This window comes from Pseudochaenichthys georgianus, chromosome 15 (genome assembly GCF_902827115.2).
Source record: "Pseudochaenichthys georgianus chromosome 15, fPseGeo1.2, whole genome shotgun sequence".
In the NCBI taxonomy this organism is placed as follows: Eukaryota; Metazoa; Chordata; class Actinopteri; order Perciformes; family Channichthyidae; genus Pseudochaenichthys; species Pseudochaenichthys georgianus.
The window spans coordinates 16,826,510-16,846,146 of NC_047517.1; the positions used below are offsets into that span (position 1 = coordinate 16,826,510).

At 40.4% G+C, this 19,637-nt stretch overlaps 1 protein-coding gene across 1 annotated transcript in view; it reads right to left on the reverse strand.

Moving 5' to 3' along the window:
- Positions 1–19,637, reverse strand: part of klhdc3 (kelch domain containing 3) — a 29,460-nt gene continuing 9,823 nt past the window's right edge. Inside the window, exons 7-11 of the mRNA XM_034100611.1 lie at positions 19,468–19,554; positions 18,024–18,132; positions 6,367–6,440; positions 5,020–5,098; positions 1–2,733 (exon numbers count right to left, since the gene is read on the reverse strand). Of these exons, the coding sequence (XP_033956502.1) occupies positions 2,667–2,733; positions 5,020–5,098; positions 6,367–6,440; positions 18,024–18,132; positions 19,468–19,554 (416 nt within the window). The 3' untranslated portion in view covers positions 1–2,666. The remainder of the gene's footprint in view (positions 2,734–5,019; positions 5,099–6,366; positions 6,441–18,023; positions 18,133–19,467; positions 19,555–19,637) is intronic.

A 19,637-nucleotide genomic window follows, 5' to 3' on the forward strand; every position in this document is an offset into this window, starting at 1 on the left:
TAAAATCTGTTCCGTTATTTATTGGAAAATAATTACCGAGCACACATAACTTTACGGTGTGGGTCATAACGTGATAATACACTTTTCTAGATGGCAACTGCTGTATTGGTGAAGCAAAAGACCCCCTGCCAAGTTTGATCATACATTTGCTAAAGCATCCCCCCAAAGTGTACTGAAGAAATGTAACTGCCTTTAAAATGTAATAGGCATACATCCCAAACAATTGTCTTGAGCATTGCCTGACCGGAGGTAAGTGAGTGACTGAGGATATTAGTTGTGCAGATATTTTATTTTTGACCGATGTCCACATTGTCAGTTAATATTTACTTCCTGTTAAATTCCTGAAGAGTTCTTGACTGAAAATACCACACCCATAATCTTCAAACGCAACAAGGACCCAAATCCTTAAAATAAGTTGACTTCCACACCCACACATTTAAAAATAAAATAAAATCAGTTTTGCCATCAGGTGTTACATTAACACCAGTTAGCCTCCCTGTGTTTTTACTGCATTAGCTGTTGTATAGTCCAAGTATCTGGGGTACTGAGGAATATCCAGTGTGTGATATGTCCATGAGCAGTTTACAGGGCATAAGACTGAGTCACATTGGCACCACCGGTCTATAAATACAATTCAGACCGGGTTTGGGCAGGCAAACGTCTCAAACTAGGCAAAAAGCAGCATCGACATGTAAGGCCTGACATGCCACGGTTGGCTTTAGTGCAGTTATCTGGTGACTTTGACCTGCTTTAAGATTGTTTACACTGCTTTACATGAAATACACTGATTTGTAAACATTTACCGTGGAGGTCAGTGTTATCCAATCCTGATGTTTGGGACCAAACAGGCTGCAGGGTTTCATTCTGACCAGCCATCAGAGGCTGATTACAGATTACATGTAACCCTCCGAGCAGGCAGAAAACACAGGGTCCAGAACAGCAGGACTGAAGGGCACTGTGTGTGGTAACAGTTCCTATTCACTCCAAAATAAACAGGCAGCATAAATGTTACTATTTTGCCTATATATTCATCGTCACCAAGTCATTCATTTCAATGCATGCTGTATTGTTTATTATTCCTTATTTGTAAGATTCAAAAGGATGAGTCTGGTGATATTCTGTATCTTTCAACACACAAAAAGACCAAAACCAACAATTAATTGTGTCAACTTTTTGTGTAAAATTACTTTCCAAAGGCTGATAGATTTTCCATAGAAATGAACATTAAATACACCCTTCTGATGCCTTAAGTACTTGCAAGGGCACCAAATCCTCAACTGAAAGGAGTCCTTACATTTTGTTATTTACAACTGCTTGAGTACAACTGTTAAAACAACATTACCCAGCTGCTTGAGGAAATACATTAATTCCAAGTTGGTGCCTTTGAGTAAAGAAAAAGCAGCACATGTGGCAGGGTGGAGTTGAAATACGTCGTACACTTAGGGCGTAAGGATTGATTCGTTTGGTCTTTTTATGGGATTTGTACCTACATCAAAAACATAGAATATCACCAACCTTATCCTTTAGTGAATCAAGATAAAAGCTTTAAAAGAAGACCACCATCAATAATCCTGTGTTTTCAAAGTTTTGATCTAAAATGTATAATTCGAATAAAACACACAATGTGAATAAACATCCCAAACTTTTCCAAGTCAGTAAGCCCTTTTTGTGTTGATATCATCCGCTTGGGTTTAGCTTTGCTCATCATCGTATACTAACACATGTGCACCACTGTACTGTGATTAAACAGCAGAGGATTGTCTATAAGAGGGACAACTACATTATGCATATTGGTGATCGTCTCCCTCCAAACAAAAGGAAAACAGAAGCAGGTGGGCTAGGATTATGTGTAGACGGGACCACGTGCTTACACACATACACAGTATATATCTGCATCATGATTCCCTTCTACATTTGGCACTGAAAAACAAACTGCAGGGTGAGTCACACTCTTCCACATTTCTTGGAAGAATGGCCACTAATACAAACTTCCCTGTGTAAAGGCTTTTTTTTTTTGTCTGGGGGAAAGAGGATGCCTAATGTTTGAAAAGTCTTAGAGACTCAATGATACATGCTATCGAGGGAGGTGGATGGACTTGATTGTTTTACAAGGCGGATAGAGGGCTTGCTTCAGATGCCCTGAAATCACCTTTGAGACAATTAAGAGCAGAACGGTTGGTTAGGACCAAGCTTCAAGGTGTACAAGCTCATCACCATCTTAGTCTCTTTATATGTGGAGCAGTAGGTTCCCCTTTTTGTCTCTTAGGGGAGATCTTTTAACATCAGGACGACAACCTCAACCAAGAGGTGAGCTGTGAAGTTCTTGTCACTTCCTGTGCTCAGGATTAGAAGTCTAGGATTATCATAGGCTGATTGGATTTCTAGAGAAGCTAGAAAGAAGACAACAACAGGTGTCAAGAATTCCTATCACACCTAACCAGTCTCTCAAAGGTTCAAAATATCCCTTGCCCGCTCACGGTGTCAAATGTACCTCACGCAGAATAGTTTGGTCAGTCAAGAGTTTTTCACTTGGAGAATGTGGGAAATTCATCCCATACAGATTCAAATTCTACAAAAAACAGTCTGTCGGAGCTCAGGTGATTTGAAAGATAAAAGCTCAAGAGTCCGGAAACACAGTCCTGGTTCTGCTTCACATTCAGGCGGTGTCAGCCGTGGGAGGAGAAGATGGGCCTGCTGATGCTGCTGTTGGTCGTCATGGCAGCCAGTTCCCACCTGGAGAGAACAACAGGAACACTCAGAGGTGAGAAGCTACCTCCACATACTGGGTCTAGAGTTCATTCAGGAAAAAAACCTGACTTGATATGTTTGTGAAAGATGGCAGTGGCATTATCAAACCCTTACTGTGATATATCAACATGTACTATTGTTGATGAAACACACCCAAATGTAGTAACAAATAAATACTTTACCAATATATCTCGTAATGTTTATGAACAAAAAAGCAGAAAGTAGTATACTACAAAGTAGTATAGCATCTTTGTATTTTCCTTTTTTGGCAATGACAACAGGGTTTGGAATGAGGTGACATTCTTGCTTGATTGAAATGTTCAAAATCTGATAACTGAAACATATTAAAAGTTTCCTTTGAATAAGATAGTACTAAAATGCAAAGACATTTAATTAACAAAATCTTCACTTTAAAAAAATGGATGAGGTGGTTTAAATATGTTAAAAACTAACAAGGACATTTGACTTGTATAAAGAAACAAATTCTTGGTTTTAGTTGTGGTCTAGCTTCTCTTCATCAGTCTATACTGTAGAAACGTACACATAGAAACATGCATTTTGGATTGTAATATTGCAATAGGATAGTTATTGAGTAGTCTATGTGGGTTATTGTGTGCTGTTGTCTTTATTGGGGGGATGCTAAAACAGAAGGGCTAGGAGGCAAACGCAACACATATTTGATTCAAGTCCTTTCCACTTTCTAATGGATCAGGAACAATTATAGCACTTGTGCTAAAGTGCATACTTGTAACTATGGTGACCAAATTATCTTGCATTGCATGATCGAGCTATTTTTATTCAGGTCAGGTAATTGCAGGTTAATTTATGAAAGCACCCTTAAGTATTCAGGAAGGCTAAAGGCTCCAGTATACTCCAAACTAATCTCACTCATATGGATTGCTGTCGATAATGACACAGGTTTTTATAAACATGAATGTTGGAGTGTTTAGGCACAGCGGATGACCTCGTACATCCTGAGGCTTATATTAACTTCAACCATAAAACAGACTTTAACGGTTAGATTTAACCAAACTGCTAAAAATGTACTTCAATGACAGTCAATCAAGCAACAGTGTGACATTTGCTCTTTGTTGGAGTGAAGGGCTACGATGTGGACGTGGATGAGGGAAGGGCCCGCGGTAACACGAGAGCAGGGAGCAGGGGCCGAAAGCAGGGTCTACTGCTGACCTGCTGACAGGTCAGAGGTTGAGCTGCAGATTGTTATCACTGGCTCTGGTTTCACACTCACTCCCTCTCAATTGCTTTGTTCGTTTTTGTGTTGTGCGCGTGTGTGTTTGAGAGCGCAGATTGGCACTGGAGCTGGAGATGCCAGCGAGGGGCAAAAGGAGTTAACCAGAGTCCTGTGACCCCACAGGAAAACTCTCTACGGGTTACAAACACAACTGCAAAGTGGGGAGTGTGCAAGGTGGCAGTGACAGAGAGGGGATGAGGAGCTAAGAGGAGGAATTAGTATCAAGTTCCATGGGGTTCATGTATAAGAAAAGCTCAAATGGTTCAGATGCATGTCTAATAAATCTGTAGATTAAGATTATTAAATTGCATACAATGGAATGATTGTGTGAGTATCAAGAGACATTTTACTGATGTAAATAAAGGAAATTGAAGAGATAAACATGTTTTCTGTGATTATAGTCACAGTCAGTCGCAAACTTCTGAGTCTCTCTTGCCAGTTATGTGTCAAATAAATGTGTCAATGTGAGTGGAAAATGATATATTATTAAATGATAATACTTGTTTCTTTGGGCAGAAATGTTTATCTTATTCTTTCTTATTTTACACCTGCTTTTCAGTTGCAAGCAGGTACGAAATGAGCTTAATTTAATATTTTGTTAAGTGAGAAAAACCAAAAAGTTGCTTACCATTTTGAAACCACATTAGGTGACAAACATTTTGTCAGCTGGATTTGGGATATTAGGATGTACAAAAAGGTTTTTCCTTCAACATTTAAGGTTTGATAATTAATGTCCGATTCTTTTATACATGCTATTAGTTGGAGGAATATATAATAATATACAAATTGTACACTTATGGACTTGAAGTAAAGTCAGACAAAAGCCTGAGTAAAAGTTACCACTGGGTAAATGAAGCATAATGAGTCATAATTTGCCTCTATGAAAAACAGCCTCATTATTTAGAGAAACAGATGGGGGGCAAAAAAGGATGGGCATATAATACAAACAGCATGGATAACAATATGTCAGTTCTGTGACCAAATGGCGCTAATGTTAGAGAAGAGGATGCTCTGCTGACCTGATATCATGTGGGAGTCCTGAATGCTCCAGACTGTACTGAATAACAGCTATTTTGCATAACGTCTTCAAATTGGGTTCTGAAAAGAAAAGAGAGCATGAGTCATGGACTGATCACAGACACTACTCATATTCAGAATATACATTTGAGCTGTAGGAATTCAAAATGGATCAAGGCAGGTCAGATCTAAGAATATCGAGATGAAAGGGCTTTGATTTCCTCTCCGTGGTGTAAAGATTACCATGTTCCTGTGTCTACCATACCCCAGAACAACAGCTGAAACAGACAATGCCGTTTCATAAGGACATGCAGGACATTAATGCCGGTATTAAAGCATCATATTACAAACTTCCTCTTGGTTATTATCAGCGTCATGGCTGCTCCACCATATGTTCAGTGGTAAACAGTGTGAAGGCACACGCGACTGGCACGTGGAGGCGTGTGCCACAGGGGATGCCACCGGGTACTGCCAGCCCAAACCGGGCCTTGTGTAAACCCACCTACACACACTGTGACACCACAGCGTCACAGGCTACCCCAGTGCAGGCAGGAAATGGCTATATTTGGTAGTGCAGGAGACGGAAGTGGCCCATGAGATAGCAGGCAGGGCCAAGGCCAGGCATACAGGGCTGGGTGAGAAATGAAGCAGTGATGTAATAAGGTTCTAAAACGTGTGGAGGAAAGTGTAAGATAGCTTATTCAATATTGCTGAAAATACTTTATCAACAATAGCAATCTGGGTTCGCTTGAGTATTTGCATCTGTAAGATTACACACCTTCTTAAAAAGGCTAACTTGTGTTTCAACCAATTTTCTATATTTTTGTGTCAAAGTGAGAACCACTTTTGAAGTGTGTATTTAAGAAAACACTGCAATTGACATCTGCAAAACTGTCTGCAAATTCCACATAATTCATTTTAAGTGCTTGTTTTTGCTACCGACAGGCTTAGATTGGTGAAATAAGTGTATGACAACGTTATGAAAGGGACTCTACAGACAATAAAAATGTTTTCCTTAACCTTTAGCTTGATCAGGTTTGTTTGTTTTTGTGTAATGTGACTTGCTCCCAGAAGATAACAGAGGAAACAAGAGTGAAGATTGGAGAGAAGAGTGTTGGTGTGATGGAGTTAGATGTGTTGGAGCATAGCTTAGTGTCTTGAAAAGGATCAATTTCCAAAATGTTGTCCTCATTAGTCACTTTGGCATAAAAACCAGGTTGAGAAAAAGGGAAGTAACCTTTGAATTAGCTGAAAATACTTACAATACCTACCTGGGGGTGTTTAAAGGGATGTATCAATCAGATTTGATAGCCAAGAAGACAGATATGGATTATGGCGAGGATACTTACTGAAGTCTAAGATATACAGGTCTGAATGATCCATGAGGTTAAATTCATCCCCCATTCCTTGCTCTGGACAGGGGCTGTAAAGACAATAAAGAATAGTTGTTTTAATTTACAAGTGGTCAACACTTTAAACCTGTCCAAGAGGACAACAGTAACTCTTAAACTTCCTGTCTGTTATCATGAGCCCGAGCCACACAACTTGCCAAGGTTGTATTAGCTACTTAAGTGTTTAATGGGGCAACTTTATTGCTTTTTCACCTCAAATCATTCCTTGAATTCCCAAGATTTAGTTACCAGCAGACTCCCAATGTCATCCACCCACTTACAATCTTTTTTTTTTCACAGTGTTTCATAATCAGGGAGCCACAGATTATTCTCAATGCTGTTAACACAGTGCTCTGCTCTTCTTTATCATGGGCTGGCATGATTTAAGCCCACAGGAAGTGGAGCGCTGCAGTGAGACGGCAGGCTGGCCCGCGCTGATAGTCCCTCAGACCAATGCAGCTGTTGATATCACTGCACATCTGTTTCCTGCCGCGGCTAAAGACACACACCTGCCACACACCTGGTGCACCACAGCTAAGATACCTAGCTGCGTCACAACTCTCTTTTGAAACTATTTTAGTTGGGACTAATCAATTAACTTAAATGCAAGGGTAATTATTTGGGAGCATACTGTATGAAAAAAGCTGAAATGGAGCGAAATGCTAAGGAGGATGTATCCCCACGTCCAGTACATTTATTACATTGCTTCATCATATATCCACAGTGCTCAAGAGACATTTCCAGATTAGTGGATAAAAAAGCACTTTAGAGTTTTACACTACCCAAAGGACAGCTTCCTCCAGACAGGTGCCTTCACCAAGCAGGTTATAAATATCTATCATTGAGAATGGGGTTTGGTGTTTAACAAAAGCTTTGCAAGATGCTTTCTGCTACGCATGGATCGGCTAATGACACAGCTACTGTAGAGTACTGTTGAAGCAATGGAGCAGAAAATACTTGTTTTTAATACCTTGGGATAACAATTTTGATACTTCCCCTTTACTTCAATCTCTTTCCATTTCTCACTCTTGCCCCAAACTATTCTCTTGTTGAACACAAAGTACTTTCTCCTCCAGTGATTCTCCGCTCATCAATCTCTATTCCTCTCTCCCGCTGTCTCTCCCTTTGCTGCGTGTTCAGGATGTTGTAAGGGTTTTACGTTGCTAATCTTCCCTAAACAAACATAGTAGTGGCTTAAAGCGGCCAGGAGAGGTGCGGAGCACGAGCACAGTCGTCCCAGGGGGCCAGCTGGGGAAGTCATTACGCCCCCTGCCCCCCAGGAGGTGATCCACCCGGGCTTAAAGCATGGGCCTTTATCAGAAAACCCTCAACCACCTTCCCATCCTCATTGGTCACTGTCTACTCCTGGACCTGCCGTTAATTACTGTGCTGATTCAAATGGTAGTTTCCAATTCTAGCTAATTACTAAACCAAGAGAATGAGCACTAATATGTACCTCACAATCAAACTGCAGCTATAAGAACAATTGATAGATTGCTACAAAAGCCTTGTATTTATTAAACGTTTATTAAATGTTAATAAACCATCTTTGTGAATTAAGTCTGAAATGTCATGAGGAAAAATGGAAAAGAAAATAATTTCCCAAATTGGGATCAATAAAGTAAACATCTATCTATCTATGACACACCAAGTATACAGTTGCTTATTAGATGCCATTATTATGCATTAAAGGTGGGGTAGGTAAGTTTGAGAAACCGGCTCGAGATCTCTAGAATTTGAAAATACACAACCGGAGAAAATCTGCCACTTCCTTATAGAGCCCCTCCTCCAACACACACGAACGCGCACATGACCAATGAGGGCACGAGATAAGTTTGTGCTCCGATGGAAGGCTGACAGGCAGGTAGGCCAGGTTGTACTTTTTACAGTATTACGGCTTCTACAGATGAAATTTTTTTATGGATTTTTTGTCAAAGCACTTAAGATATTCATTGCTATCGGGATGTTAAGAGCATTCCATGGAATATAACAAAAAGTGTATCTCGAGCCGGTTTCTGAAACTTACCTACTCCACCTTTAATGGCCACCAATTGCCAAATATGTCATAATTGGCTCCTTTTAGAGCTTTTCAACTGCTGTTCTCAAATTCATCTTGTTGAATGTTATGACCTTACTATTTTTGTATGAAATTGGTTTTACATTTGGTCCAAATCCCAAATATTCACTGCCTCATTGTGAAAAGTCAAAGATTGCCACCTCATTTAAAAAAGTAAATATGTATTGGTTGCATTAGACTCTGCATAACTGGAACTGACAACAGCAGGCTGTCTCCATAACAGGAGTAATGAAAAGTAGCATCTCTATCTAAAGAGCCCACTGTAGTAGCTGTCAACTACTGTGCGGAGGGTACAGGGCTTGGATGCTGAAGCGTGAAAAGGTGCAGATAAGAGGGCGCTTGAGCAGAGAGCAACAAGAGAGATCAAGATTGCATTCCCCTTGGAAGAAGCTTTCTCGCATGCTCATGGATGATGTCGGCCTGGGTGTGAAATTCGGCAGAACATTAGGGAATGTTAATGCTTTATTGGTCACCGCAAAAGAAGGAAGAGCCTGGATCATAGAGGCAGAGGAAAGGGAGGGAAAAGGTGTCTGATGAACTGGCAGTGTATGGAAGCGGGAAAGTCACAGTGTACGACTTTATGTGGCATCCTGGTGTTTCACGGCTCACTTTGTTACTCGATCAGCAAAGTATCGCTATGTGTGAAAGTGCTCCTCCCCCTACCGTGGTTTCCAGTCTGAATGAGGCCTGAGTGATGCCGCTCCCCCGCTAAGAAAAACACTGGTTGCTATTTCAAACAACACTCAATGAGGGTGTCTAATCACCCAATTGCCAGTCCTTTCTAGCAATGCACTGCCTGCTCCACCTCATTATCTCCTCAACCTAAGTCTCAAAACGGTAGAATAAAGAGCTCAACTACAGTCCTAAAACTAATGAGGGAACAACACAGAGCCTGGGAACACTCCACGTTGCCTGAAGTGTCCAGGAATGTAATTGCCTACAAATTCTTCAACAATGAAAATGAAGCAACAAGAAAAAGATTGAGGGTTCAGCAACACCAAGGATAAACACTATCTGGAAACCGTCCTGTCGTAGGAGTGTTTTCAGTGGCTCCATTGGCCATATCCTCATTCTTTACGTGCATCCCTTTCCTACCTAACTCTGGTCCCTCAGAAGCATCAGCTAACAGGAACTCATCGGGCACTACAACTTCCTGCAGAGCACCTTATCAGGAACACCAGACATCATATCTAATTATTTCAGCACCACTTTGGTACTGAGTGAAAACATTGGGAACAGGAAGTGAAACGGCAGGAAACTAAAAAACAGACAGCTATTTGTAAATGACCAAATAAATCAAATATAAAGAATATTATAAGATTGTGGCTGGTCTGTTGCAACACTGTTCTGATATTGTAGGAGGAACGCATATCTCTTTTCAAAAGGGTTATAGCATTCATTTAAAGATATAGCTATGTGCCTAATAACACACTACCAAGCTGTTATTAGAAAGTGTTTAATGATACAGTGCAAGTCGCCAAAATTATTTGGTAATCATTTTTCCCTAAAAGTGTTAGTCAAAGTATTTTTATTAAATAATTACTGATAGTATCTGATGGGCGTTTGCTAGACTGTGCAGAATCGAAACAGACCTCGCCACAGTTTGGGAATGAAACTTTCGTAAACGTATCCAATAGACTTGGTTATCACGATCGATAGATTCCCGTCCATTTCTCCTGCCTTAATCTCGACTGTCTCACCTCGTCTTACAGAGTTATCTGTGCCCCCTCCCGGGCAGTGGCTGGACAGTGGATTAAGAGCTGCAGTTGCCCAGACCTAATCCCCATGCAGAGGGTGAGACACAAACTACAGCTGGCTCCCAGAGGGAGACGCCTGGCTTCAGATTAGACAGAGGAGATGCCAGCCGCTGGTGAAGCATCTCAAAGTGCAGCCCCTGTAGACTAAATGTATTTGGACTTGGTGGTGGTATTGGATAGGAAAAACTGATCCTATAAATCTCAAGCAAATGTAGTCCCTTTTATCAGAACAGGTTGTTATCAACCTAGCTGCCTATAAAAATAAGGGAGAGGACATTTATTATTGCAGGACCTTGAACACAGCTGGTTAATATACAGGGGAAACTTGAAAGCTTTTGTATAGCTGGGGGACTCATTTCGGGGAAACAAGGTACTTCCTCTATAGCCCCCATCCTCACCTGCAGCTTAAGACTACAGTCAAGGTCAGCCACATAATAGGAGACACTCACAATAGGAAATACTCACAGTAAATGTACACTACAAACCACAGTTGTAGTACTGTTCCATCAGAGTAGCTCAGTAGTAAGCTACTCCAGGCCAGTGGTTATCTCTTTAACAAGTGTTTCTTGTCATGTTAGTTGATATATTGTCTCTCACTAACAAAAGGCTTTCAAAAAAGTATATTCCACTGCCAAGAAGGGTTGTTTAAACATGACTTGCCAAGTGTGAACGATAGCCTCCTATTCTGTAGGTGGGTGTCGTCTTTTTACTTTGTCTACACAGCATGGCATTGTTACACAGAGGGGACCTAAAACCACCATGAGACGTTTTATTTGCGATGACTGTAGTAAATCACATGTCAAACTACTACTATTTAGACATTTGAATGAATGTGGATAGCAGCCACACAAAGCGGCACCTATGCAGGCTGTTTATTTGAGCTGCAGTGTAACACTCAACCCTATGACACCTCAACGTATACAGGCTGTTAGTGGGTTAAAGAGGGTTAAGATGCAGATGAAATACTATCATGAGCTTGTCTTTGAAGAGTAAATCAGTGTTGCTGCGCTGCCCAAAAGTCCTGTCCCGACACGTGCGGGATGCCCTGTATCCTGTTGGGGTCACCTCCACTGTTTGACAGGTTTTATCTCGAGCACCGAGCGCACACACACTTGCATACAGACAATTAATAAAGGAAACTTCTGCAGCCTAGCCTTTGACACTAAAGGCCAAACGGCAAGATGTGTGTGGCATCATAATCTATGGTGTGTTGATAGCCATGTGTCCATGGAGCCGGCTTCCATTATAGCAGATCTAAAGATGATATAGGGCGCAGGAAGAGCAGCCATAATGATATTTATATCGAGAATGAATGAAAATCCGAAACAGGGGTTTTTGTGCAATGTCTTGCATGAAAATAACGTGTTTCAGAATTAGCCCTGCCTCAGTGCCATGTTGTGTTTAGTCTAACATTTGAACTGTCAGCTTCAACAATGATAACAAGCCACACTTTAACCGGCTGGACTATCATAACACCAGCCCTTTCAGTCATTGATAAGGTGCAAAATAGCCATGCATGTGATATCGAGGCACCAGGCTTTTGACCTTGCTGATCTACTAAACAAAATCACTGGACTCTGAAGGAGCTCTGCAGGGCTCAACAACTTGCTGTTTTGAAATGACCAGTTGAATTCCACACAGATTAAATATCACGGTGAGATTCTGGTGGATTAAACAAGTGGTTTTTTGGGTGGGATGTTTTGGCTACCAGTGAGATTAACTGCTATGTAATCAGAGCATTTAGCAGCCACACACTCTCCTTACCTGAAAACTATATGGAGGCAGGACAACTGACAAATTAAACCCATTTCAATTTAATATTCCTTACAAATATGATTTTAAGTTTAACACCTATGATTAAGTAGTATCAGAACAGACAGAAGCATACGAAAAGGGGACTCAATATTTAAAGTATAAATGTTATAAGATGTCATGTTTCCATCTCAACTAAATATACAGAGCGACAGAACATATTTAGAGCTTGCAGACGAAAGCAAGCATGTGCGTGTGTATGTAAAACGTACTCACGTCAGCTGAACAAGAGGAGCTGTGAGTCATTAAGTCATGTGAATCTATTGCAAAGGGAACTGCAAACACACACATGGCACGCTTCATGGGAAGTAAGACATCTCAGCAGTTGTACACCATTTGAATTTTTGGATTCTGATCAAGGGGAAGTCAAATGTGGGCATTGAGATATTTTAAGAATATGGAGAGATGCCAAAAACACAATGCATTGGGGAAATCAGGAAGTTAAGATGCAGACTGCAGCTGTGCCTGAATTGAAAAGATATAAGAACATAAACTGATATTTATAAGAAGCATCTAAAACTAGAGCCCCTCAATATAATGCGTCTTTGAAGCCAGTGTCAGCAATTTCAAAACTGGGTACGCAGGCCTCTGATTGGCTGCATTTTAGATGTTAAGAACAATTATATTATGATAGAGTCATTTGCAAGACAACACAGAGTCATGTAAGTGGGCCTGTAGTCAGCCTACAAAGTCAATTATATTTCTTTTTGTGAAGTTAATTACCAATGGAGTGTGACACAATATTATCAGTTTTTATTAACAATTGTTCTTTAGCATATGGAATGCAGCCATCTAAAGAAAACACTGCAGTTATAACACTTGCCAGCAGGTTGCACAAATGTTGAAAATGAAGCAGCTGTTTTGTTTTTTGCAGGTCTGAGATAATGACCTTGTTTCTTCCATTATTAGATTACATAATGGTCAAAGACCTTACTTGGGCCTGCCTCAGCACAGCGATGACATCAATGAAACTCATTCAAGGCCTATGGCCACTTTGACGTTGTTCGAGCGAAACTGACAGACACACTGCTCCCTGCTTCTCACAGTGAAAGGCAATTAAAACCCTTTTGAACAACACTCCTCATGAGCAGTCCACACACAAGGTGCTGAAGGGCTAAAATGGCACAAAATGTCCCTTCTACAGACAACTAGCGCGTGTTCCACTTACACATTAAGAACAAAAGAGCAAGCTCTCACAAACAGATTATTTTAATTAGTCATCAATTACATATGGCAGGGAGAAATAAATCCCTGTCACAGCAAAACATATTATAAAAATATAATGAAATGATGATTAATACATATTTCCATGTCCAAGTAGATCAAGAACCAGTCCCAGATTTCCCTTCACAGATTCCAAGCTGTCTGCTCCCAGCATGCCAATCTGTCCTGTCCTTATTCACATCCTGCCCTGCGTAGGATGCCCTGTTCCTAAGCTACAAATGTTTCCCGATTTAGCCCAACCAGGGTTTGTTGTAAGCATTTATACACAGAGTGTGACGAATGCCAATGATGACCACATACACTCTGCAGGAGATTTATAATCTTTGTGGCACTGTTTTTATATGCAAGTCAACATTAGCAGGTGAGAAAAAAGCCCCAAACGTAGAGGGTTTTAGCAGAGTATGCTGATTGTGTGCGTAGGTGAAGGTCAGTGCAGGTGGAGTCAGTCATGTGCGGGTCGTCCTACGTGGGGCAGCGAGCAGGTCTCAGTAAATGAGTGTAGCAGAGGCGCAGAGGGTATATCAAATTGCACTGTGTGAGAAAGAATGCTCCCAAAGGTCATAAATCAGAGTTGGGGCAAGATTCCGCGCCCTTCTGCAGCTCAGCAGGCCTGTTTACACTGACGTAAGTGGCACTCAGAAGACTGCCACTAATGCCAAGCCCATCATTCACACACACAAATTAATTTACCCTAAAAGAAAAGGAAGTCTCTGTACCCTAAAAACAATATCATGCATTTAATCCAGCTGAATGACAGCTCAATTACTGCCAAAATAAGGAAACACAATCTTTACATTAGATTTCATTCATCTAAATCCAAGCATATTAGAGGCGGGAGAATGACAACTATATTGTAATGGTTTTGTTTACTCTAGTGTATTTCTATTCATTAGGACATTTATCCCAATGTTGATGTTTGTTTTACGAATATGTTAACACTGCTCTGTTATTGTCTGGTCCAAAGTGTAGTCCCTTTGAAAGCAGCGGGCTCGTGGACTTAATAGTTTTAGTGTCCTTGACTAAAGTAATAAATTATTCCTAAACAAATTCCTGCAGGGCAAATAAATATCATAAACTGGGAATACGTATCAACAGCAGGGTTCTGTCTTGGATCAATATGAAAGGACAACTAACCCAGGAAAACAAGTTGTGGACCATAAATTTGAAAAACAATTTCCTTTGGCAGGCCGACCACAATGAGACGCCTCGCAAGAAAACACAAGCAAGGTGTCCAGTAAATCATTCATGGCGGCATGTGCAAGCATTTGTCAGCGGCATTGAGACAGACACCAATAACTTACCAGCCCTATTAACGGCCCTTGTGTTGTTAGGTCATTGACAAATAAACACAGCAATGGCTTGTTTTAAACCCATTGTTCACATTGGAAAGAAAACTATCCTTCTTTAGAATAATATCAGAAATGAAAGAACACCAAGTTAACCTTAAGAGAAACGTTCTTAGTTAAGCAATAGAGTGTGATAGGAAGCTGGTCGCAGTCTGTTTGTGTGTTTTAGCATGTGTGTGCACGTGCTTTTGGGGGTTCCTGTGTGTAAGAGGCTTAAGTGTGCTCATGTAAACACCAAACGTGTAGTGCTGCTCAGGAGAAGCCTGTGTGGCCGGCTCGCTCGGCATCTGCCAGGATCATGCTGTCATTTCTACAGTAACAGGAAACAACATCTTTGCAGACTTAGAACAGCTGAGCAACACAATCCTCCACTTTACAAATAACACAAACAAACCAAAGTTCTCCAATGTAGAGATACTCTGTGTTCATTCGTGAATGTTACACATTTAATTGGACCTATTTCTCCAGGGGGAAAAAAGAAATCCAGCATGAACTTTTTAAACAGGATGTTGGAGATACTGAGTGGAGTTTGATTCCTCCCTCTGCTCAACCAGCACCCTCCATCATCCCAGTGACACTCCCTTTCCAGCCCCAGCCCTATCTGCTCCCAACAGGAAATCATGACTCCTTAGAATCCATCCTGGACTTATCCAAGCGAGAATCCAAACAACACACTTCAGTCAAAAATAAGTGTCTTCTAAAGCCCTCGATTTCTTAAGAAAACCTTTCTTCCTCAGTTCTATATCTAGAACTGACTTTTGAATCCTTACATTTAGAAGCATTTCGTTTCTTTGAATTGTAATGACTCATTTCAATAGGAGAGCATACTTTAATAATATATCTGCTGGAGTGTAATAGCAGGTTCATGAACTAAACATTGCACTGAACTACACATTTTCCTTTTCAAAATGTCAGACTTTTTCAGACTCAAATTTACAGTCCATATTTTACACCTTAGTATTAATTGCTAGATGTTTATAATGCAAATAAATGGTTAAATATCTAACTGTTAACATGTATGAATAATTCTGACTATGTATGCTATTTCTTGCCGTATCATTGACAGACGATTGAAGCTAGTTACCGTAGCTCATACAAATCCATCATTACATGTAGTGGCCAGTCTTGGAAAACAAAGTGACAAGACTTCAGTGCTTTTGCCCTTGCGTATGGCTTACGATTGCTGCCTCCCCAATGTTGTAGATGTCAAACAGTTTACAGTTTGCATCTAGCTTTCATTTCTCATTTGTAAATCTTTTGCTACCCAGGCTTTATATATTTGCAGAAAGTTGGTTGACCCTCCACTGACAAACATCTTGCGTTTGGAGCGCTAACTCGCAGGCTGGGATGTTCAGACACACACGATAGCTCTTGCCTTGCTTTCGGCATCATCAACCTTGCTCTTATCTGTGATCTTTAACTAATTGGTCAACTTTAATGCTGCTCAATATTAAAAACACTGTGAGATCAATTTATTGTTAGAAATTCAGAAAAGGGCAACTGTCTGGAAACACAAAAATGTTTCCATTATCTCTTATTCTTTCGATAATTAATGACCAAAATCAAATCGCATACTTTTCTATACTGCATTAACCCTGACTTTGAAGATATCCTTAGAATATTGAGGGACACTTTATCTTTTGCCTAATAATCACTTTATTCAGTTAAATAAACAGTATATAAGTAGAAAACAATCTTTCTTAATGTTTTTGTATTAGGCTGCTAGTCGAGGAATCAAGATTACACTTGTGTATTAGGCTGTGCTTCTCCCCATGATGTGGTGGAGCAGTAGGAGAACGCATGGAGCAGCAGCCAGAGGCCTTGAGGACTCCAGGGCCTGCAGACGTAGTGGGGCTGAGAGGACTCTTATCCTCAGCCTCCTGATCACCACTATCAGGGGGTCCCAGTGGGGTTTGCCTGATAACACAGCATTGCTGATAACAGTAGCCCAGGTCTCGTTCCTCTACGGAACATGCTAATGCCGTTAGCGCCCTCATTACTCCACCGGCTACTGGCCTATCAGAAGCCAGTCACCAGCCCAGTGGCACCATAACATCTACGATCCCCTGGCAATCACTACCGTCTTACAGCCAACAAGGGACTCATCAGACTGCTGTCTACCGGACCCTCCGTATTTAAGAGAGGAGAGTTTGTATCCACTAACACAACATGCTGTTTGTCTTGAAAGCCTGTGCTTCATAACAATTATAATCACTAACAATAAAGAGTTAGGAGTATATCAATTTAAGTGTGTGTAAAGACATTAGTTGTCAACAATTTGCATCTTTTGTCAATCTTTAATCTTAGTAGACAGCTTTTCATTCTTTATCTATGAACTATTGAGCTATTCCTTTATCTGTCAGAGACAGCGTATCCTAATAGAATGGCGGTATTTCAATATTGTTATAAATCTTAAGCAATAGCTTGTCTCTTAAAAAACTAGGAGCTTATTCAATATGCTGGCTTTAGTGTCCATATCATTTCTCAGAGTCTGGCATTTTCTTTGAAGCAGTAAAAGTGGGAATCCAGGCAAATATATCTTGCAAAAAATACTGTCATGACAAGTGGTTGTTGTCACCAAGTATGTAAACAAACAAGTAAAGTTTTAGGGAAGTAGTTGCTGTTTTCAAAGTTGGAGCATCAATGCTGAGGAAATGTGGCGTCTCCTAATAAGTAGTTTGACATATTAGCTTTATTCCTATCGGAGAAAGTTGCATTTTTGCATCATCCTCCTGCTCCTAAATAGTCTACAAAGACTCAAATCCCACCAAAAGAACACATGCTCCATCTTCAAAACTATTATCAAAACAAACACCATGGTTCATCTTTTAGTCAAAGGGCATCAAACCTTTGATCTTTTGGAAATATTCTACAGACAGACAGATTTGTATTAATAAGAAGCTGAAAGCATACAGCACATATTGAATAGTGTCAGCACCTTCCTGCATTCAGCTGTGTGGCACTGCTGTCTTTAGAAGGAAACAATGGCTCAGCTGGCACACAGAGGCTTATTATCATGTGATGTCAGATTACGCTTCAATTATGCACTCTCGTGGTACATTGATAAGCCAGAAACAATTGGATATTTGAACACTGAACTTCAACTGAATTTCAACAGAGGGATATATGATTGCTAAATCAAATTATAATTGTTTAAGCACTCAAACTAATAAGGGTGTTTTTAAGATATCCGTTATGCGTAATACATTTAGCTGTGTATGATTGTGCATTGCTGCATATATGTAACTTTGGGCCCTGGTACATATATATCTGAATTTTACTTAATTCAGGGTACAGTGTAAGGTTAAGATTAAGATACATTTGTAAAATGTAGTCATTTGTTTTTTAATGTTTTGCAACTTCCTGTCAATATAATGAAATTCTTAAATTGTTCCTCACCTGGTTCCTCCGAAGAGGATGATTCGGTCTCCAACCATACAACAGCACTGCCGTCTCCGTGGACACGGGCCTTTCCCCTTGGGTTCTATTTTATTCCAGGAAACCGTTTCTGTAGTTTGTACACACAAGAAAGGAATTAAGTTGACAATATTTAGACACTATGATGTAAAAATAAGACAGAAGGTGGAGGCCATTAGTAAAGCTTCAGATTACATCCTGCTCTGAATAGCTACAAAGAGGGATCTTTAGCAGAACAAATGTTGATCTGTGGGCTACTTCATAGCAGTAATACAAACTCTCAGACACTTACATACATACATACAGGTACAACAGCTTCCCATTGTGCCTGCAGTTCATTCAGATGTACGCTTTATGTAACGAAAACAAGGCCCAAGGATAAGGGAATGAAAGGGAGCAACAAAACCTTTAATTTGAATATAAAACTTTACATTTCAAAAATAGAAACAATCCTCTCTCCGGCTCGGCAGAAGTGTAGTACGACGGTGGAGATCTTTTAGGTGCTCCATATAAGGATGAAATGTTAAGTCTCTCACCCTAAGAGCCAACAGCATCATTGCATCTCTATAGCAACAACAGGCACTTCACACTGTGTTGAATAATTAGGACTATAATTGAGGTGCTGCCATCTAGTGGACTGCAGAGTACAGGTTTAAGTGGTTAACAGCAGTTCACCCAGTCCAAGACTAACTGGACACAAAAGATCATACCTTGTATTCCCCCTATGAAAACGGTGTTATGTGCTAAAACTGAACAGGTAAGATCAGTATACGGCTAATTTCATGATACACAATTGGTGACATAAAATATTTCACTAGAAATTGCCACAGGCATGAGCAATGCATTGGACTTCTATCTACTTAAGGTGTTGTATTCTAACTTTTCTTTTGTATCATACAAAAATAATCCTACAATAAATAAGTAATCGATTTGAAGTGCATTCAAACACCATACAAGACACCATATTGATGCAGAATACATTGCAGGTTTGCTGGGTTTGCCGACAGCTTTGTTTGGAACAAGTGTGCAAGGTTTCTCCCAGAAAACACTTAAACTTACTTGAGAATCAATATGGACAAATATGTAAGAGCAGACAAAGACTCCAGACTCTGAGTGATTGCGTGTTATAGTTTTCTATTGCGTGTTTCTAGTAAAAAGACAGGGCGGGAAAGGGAACAGCCAGCTACTAAGATAAGATTTAACCTGATGCAATGAGGCACTGTTTACATTGATCTCAACAGAGGGAGGAGGGAAGTGGGTCAACATAAGCTAGCTCTACAGAGAGACAGTAATCGATACAGGTAGATCAAAAGCAACATAATCATGTACTTTGCAAAGAAGTTCTCCCAGGAATGATACAATATATAGCAGGGCTCGACAGCAGCACAACACGTGTTTCCTATCTGACGTCAAAAAGGTGAATCACCTGGATTGAATTTCCAGAGGTCGTTGAAGTGCCGGTCCAGACGAGCATTGTATCCGCCAAAAATATACAGCTCCCCATTGTAGGAAACTAAACACAGAAAGGAAAACAAAACAATTACCATTTGTTCATCGTCTATCATGCAGGGCATTTGCAGCACAGTAAATGCCATC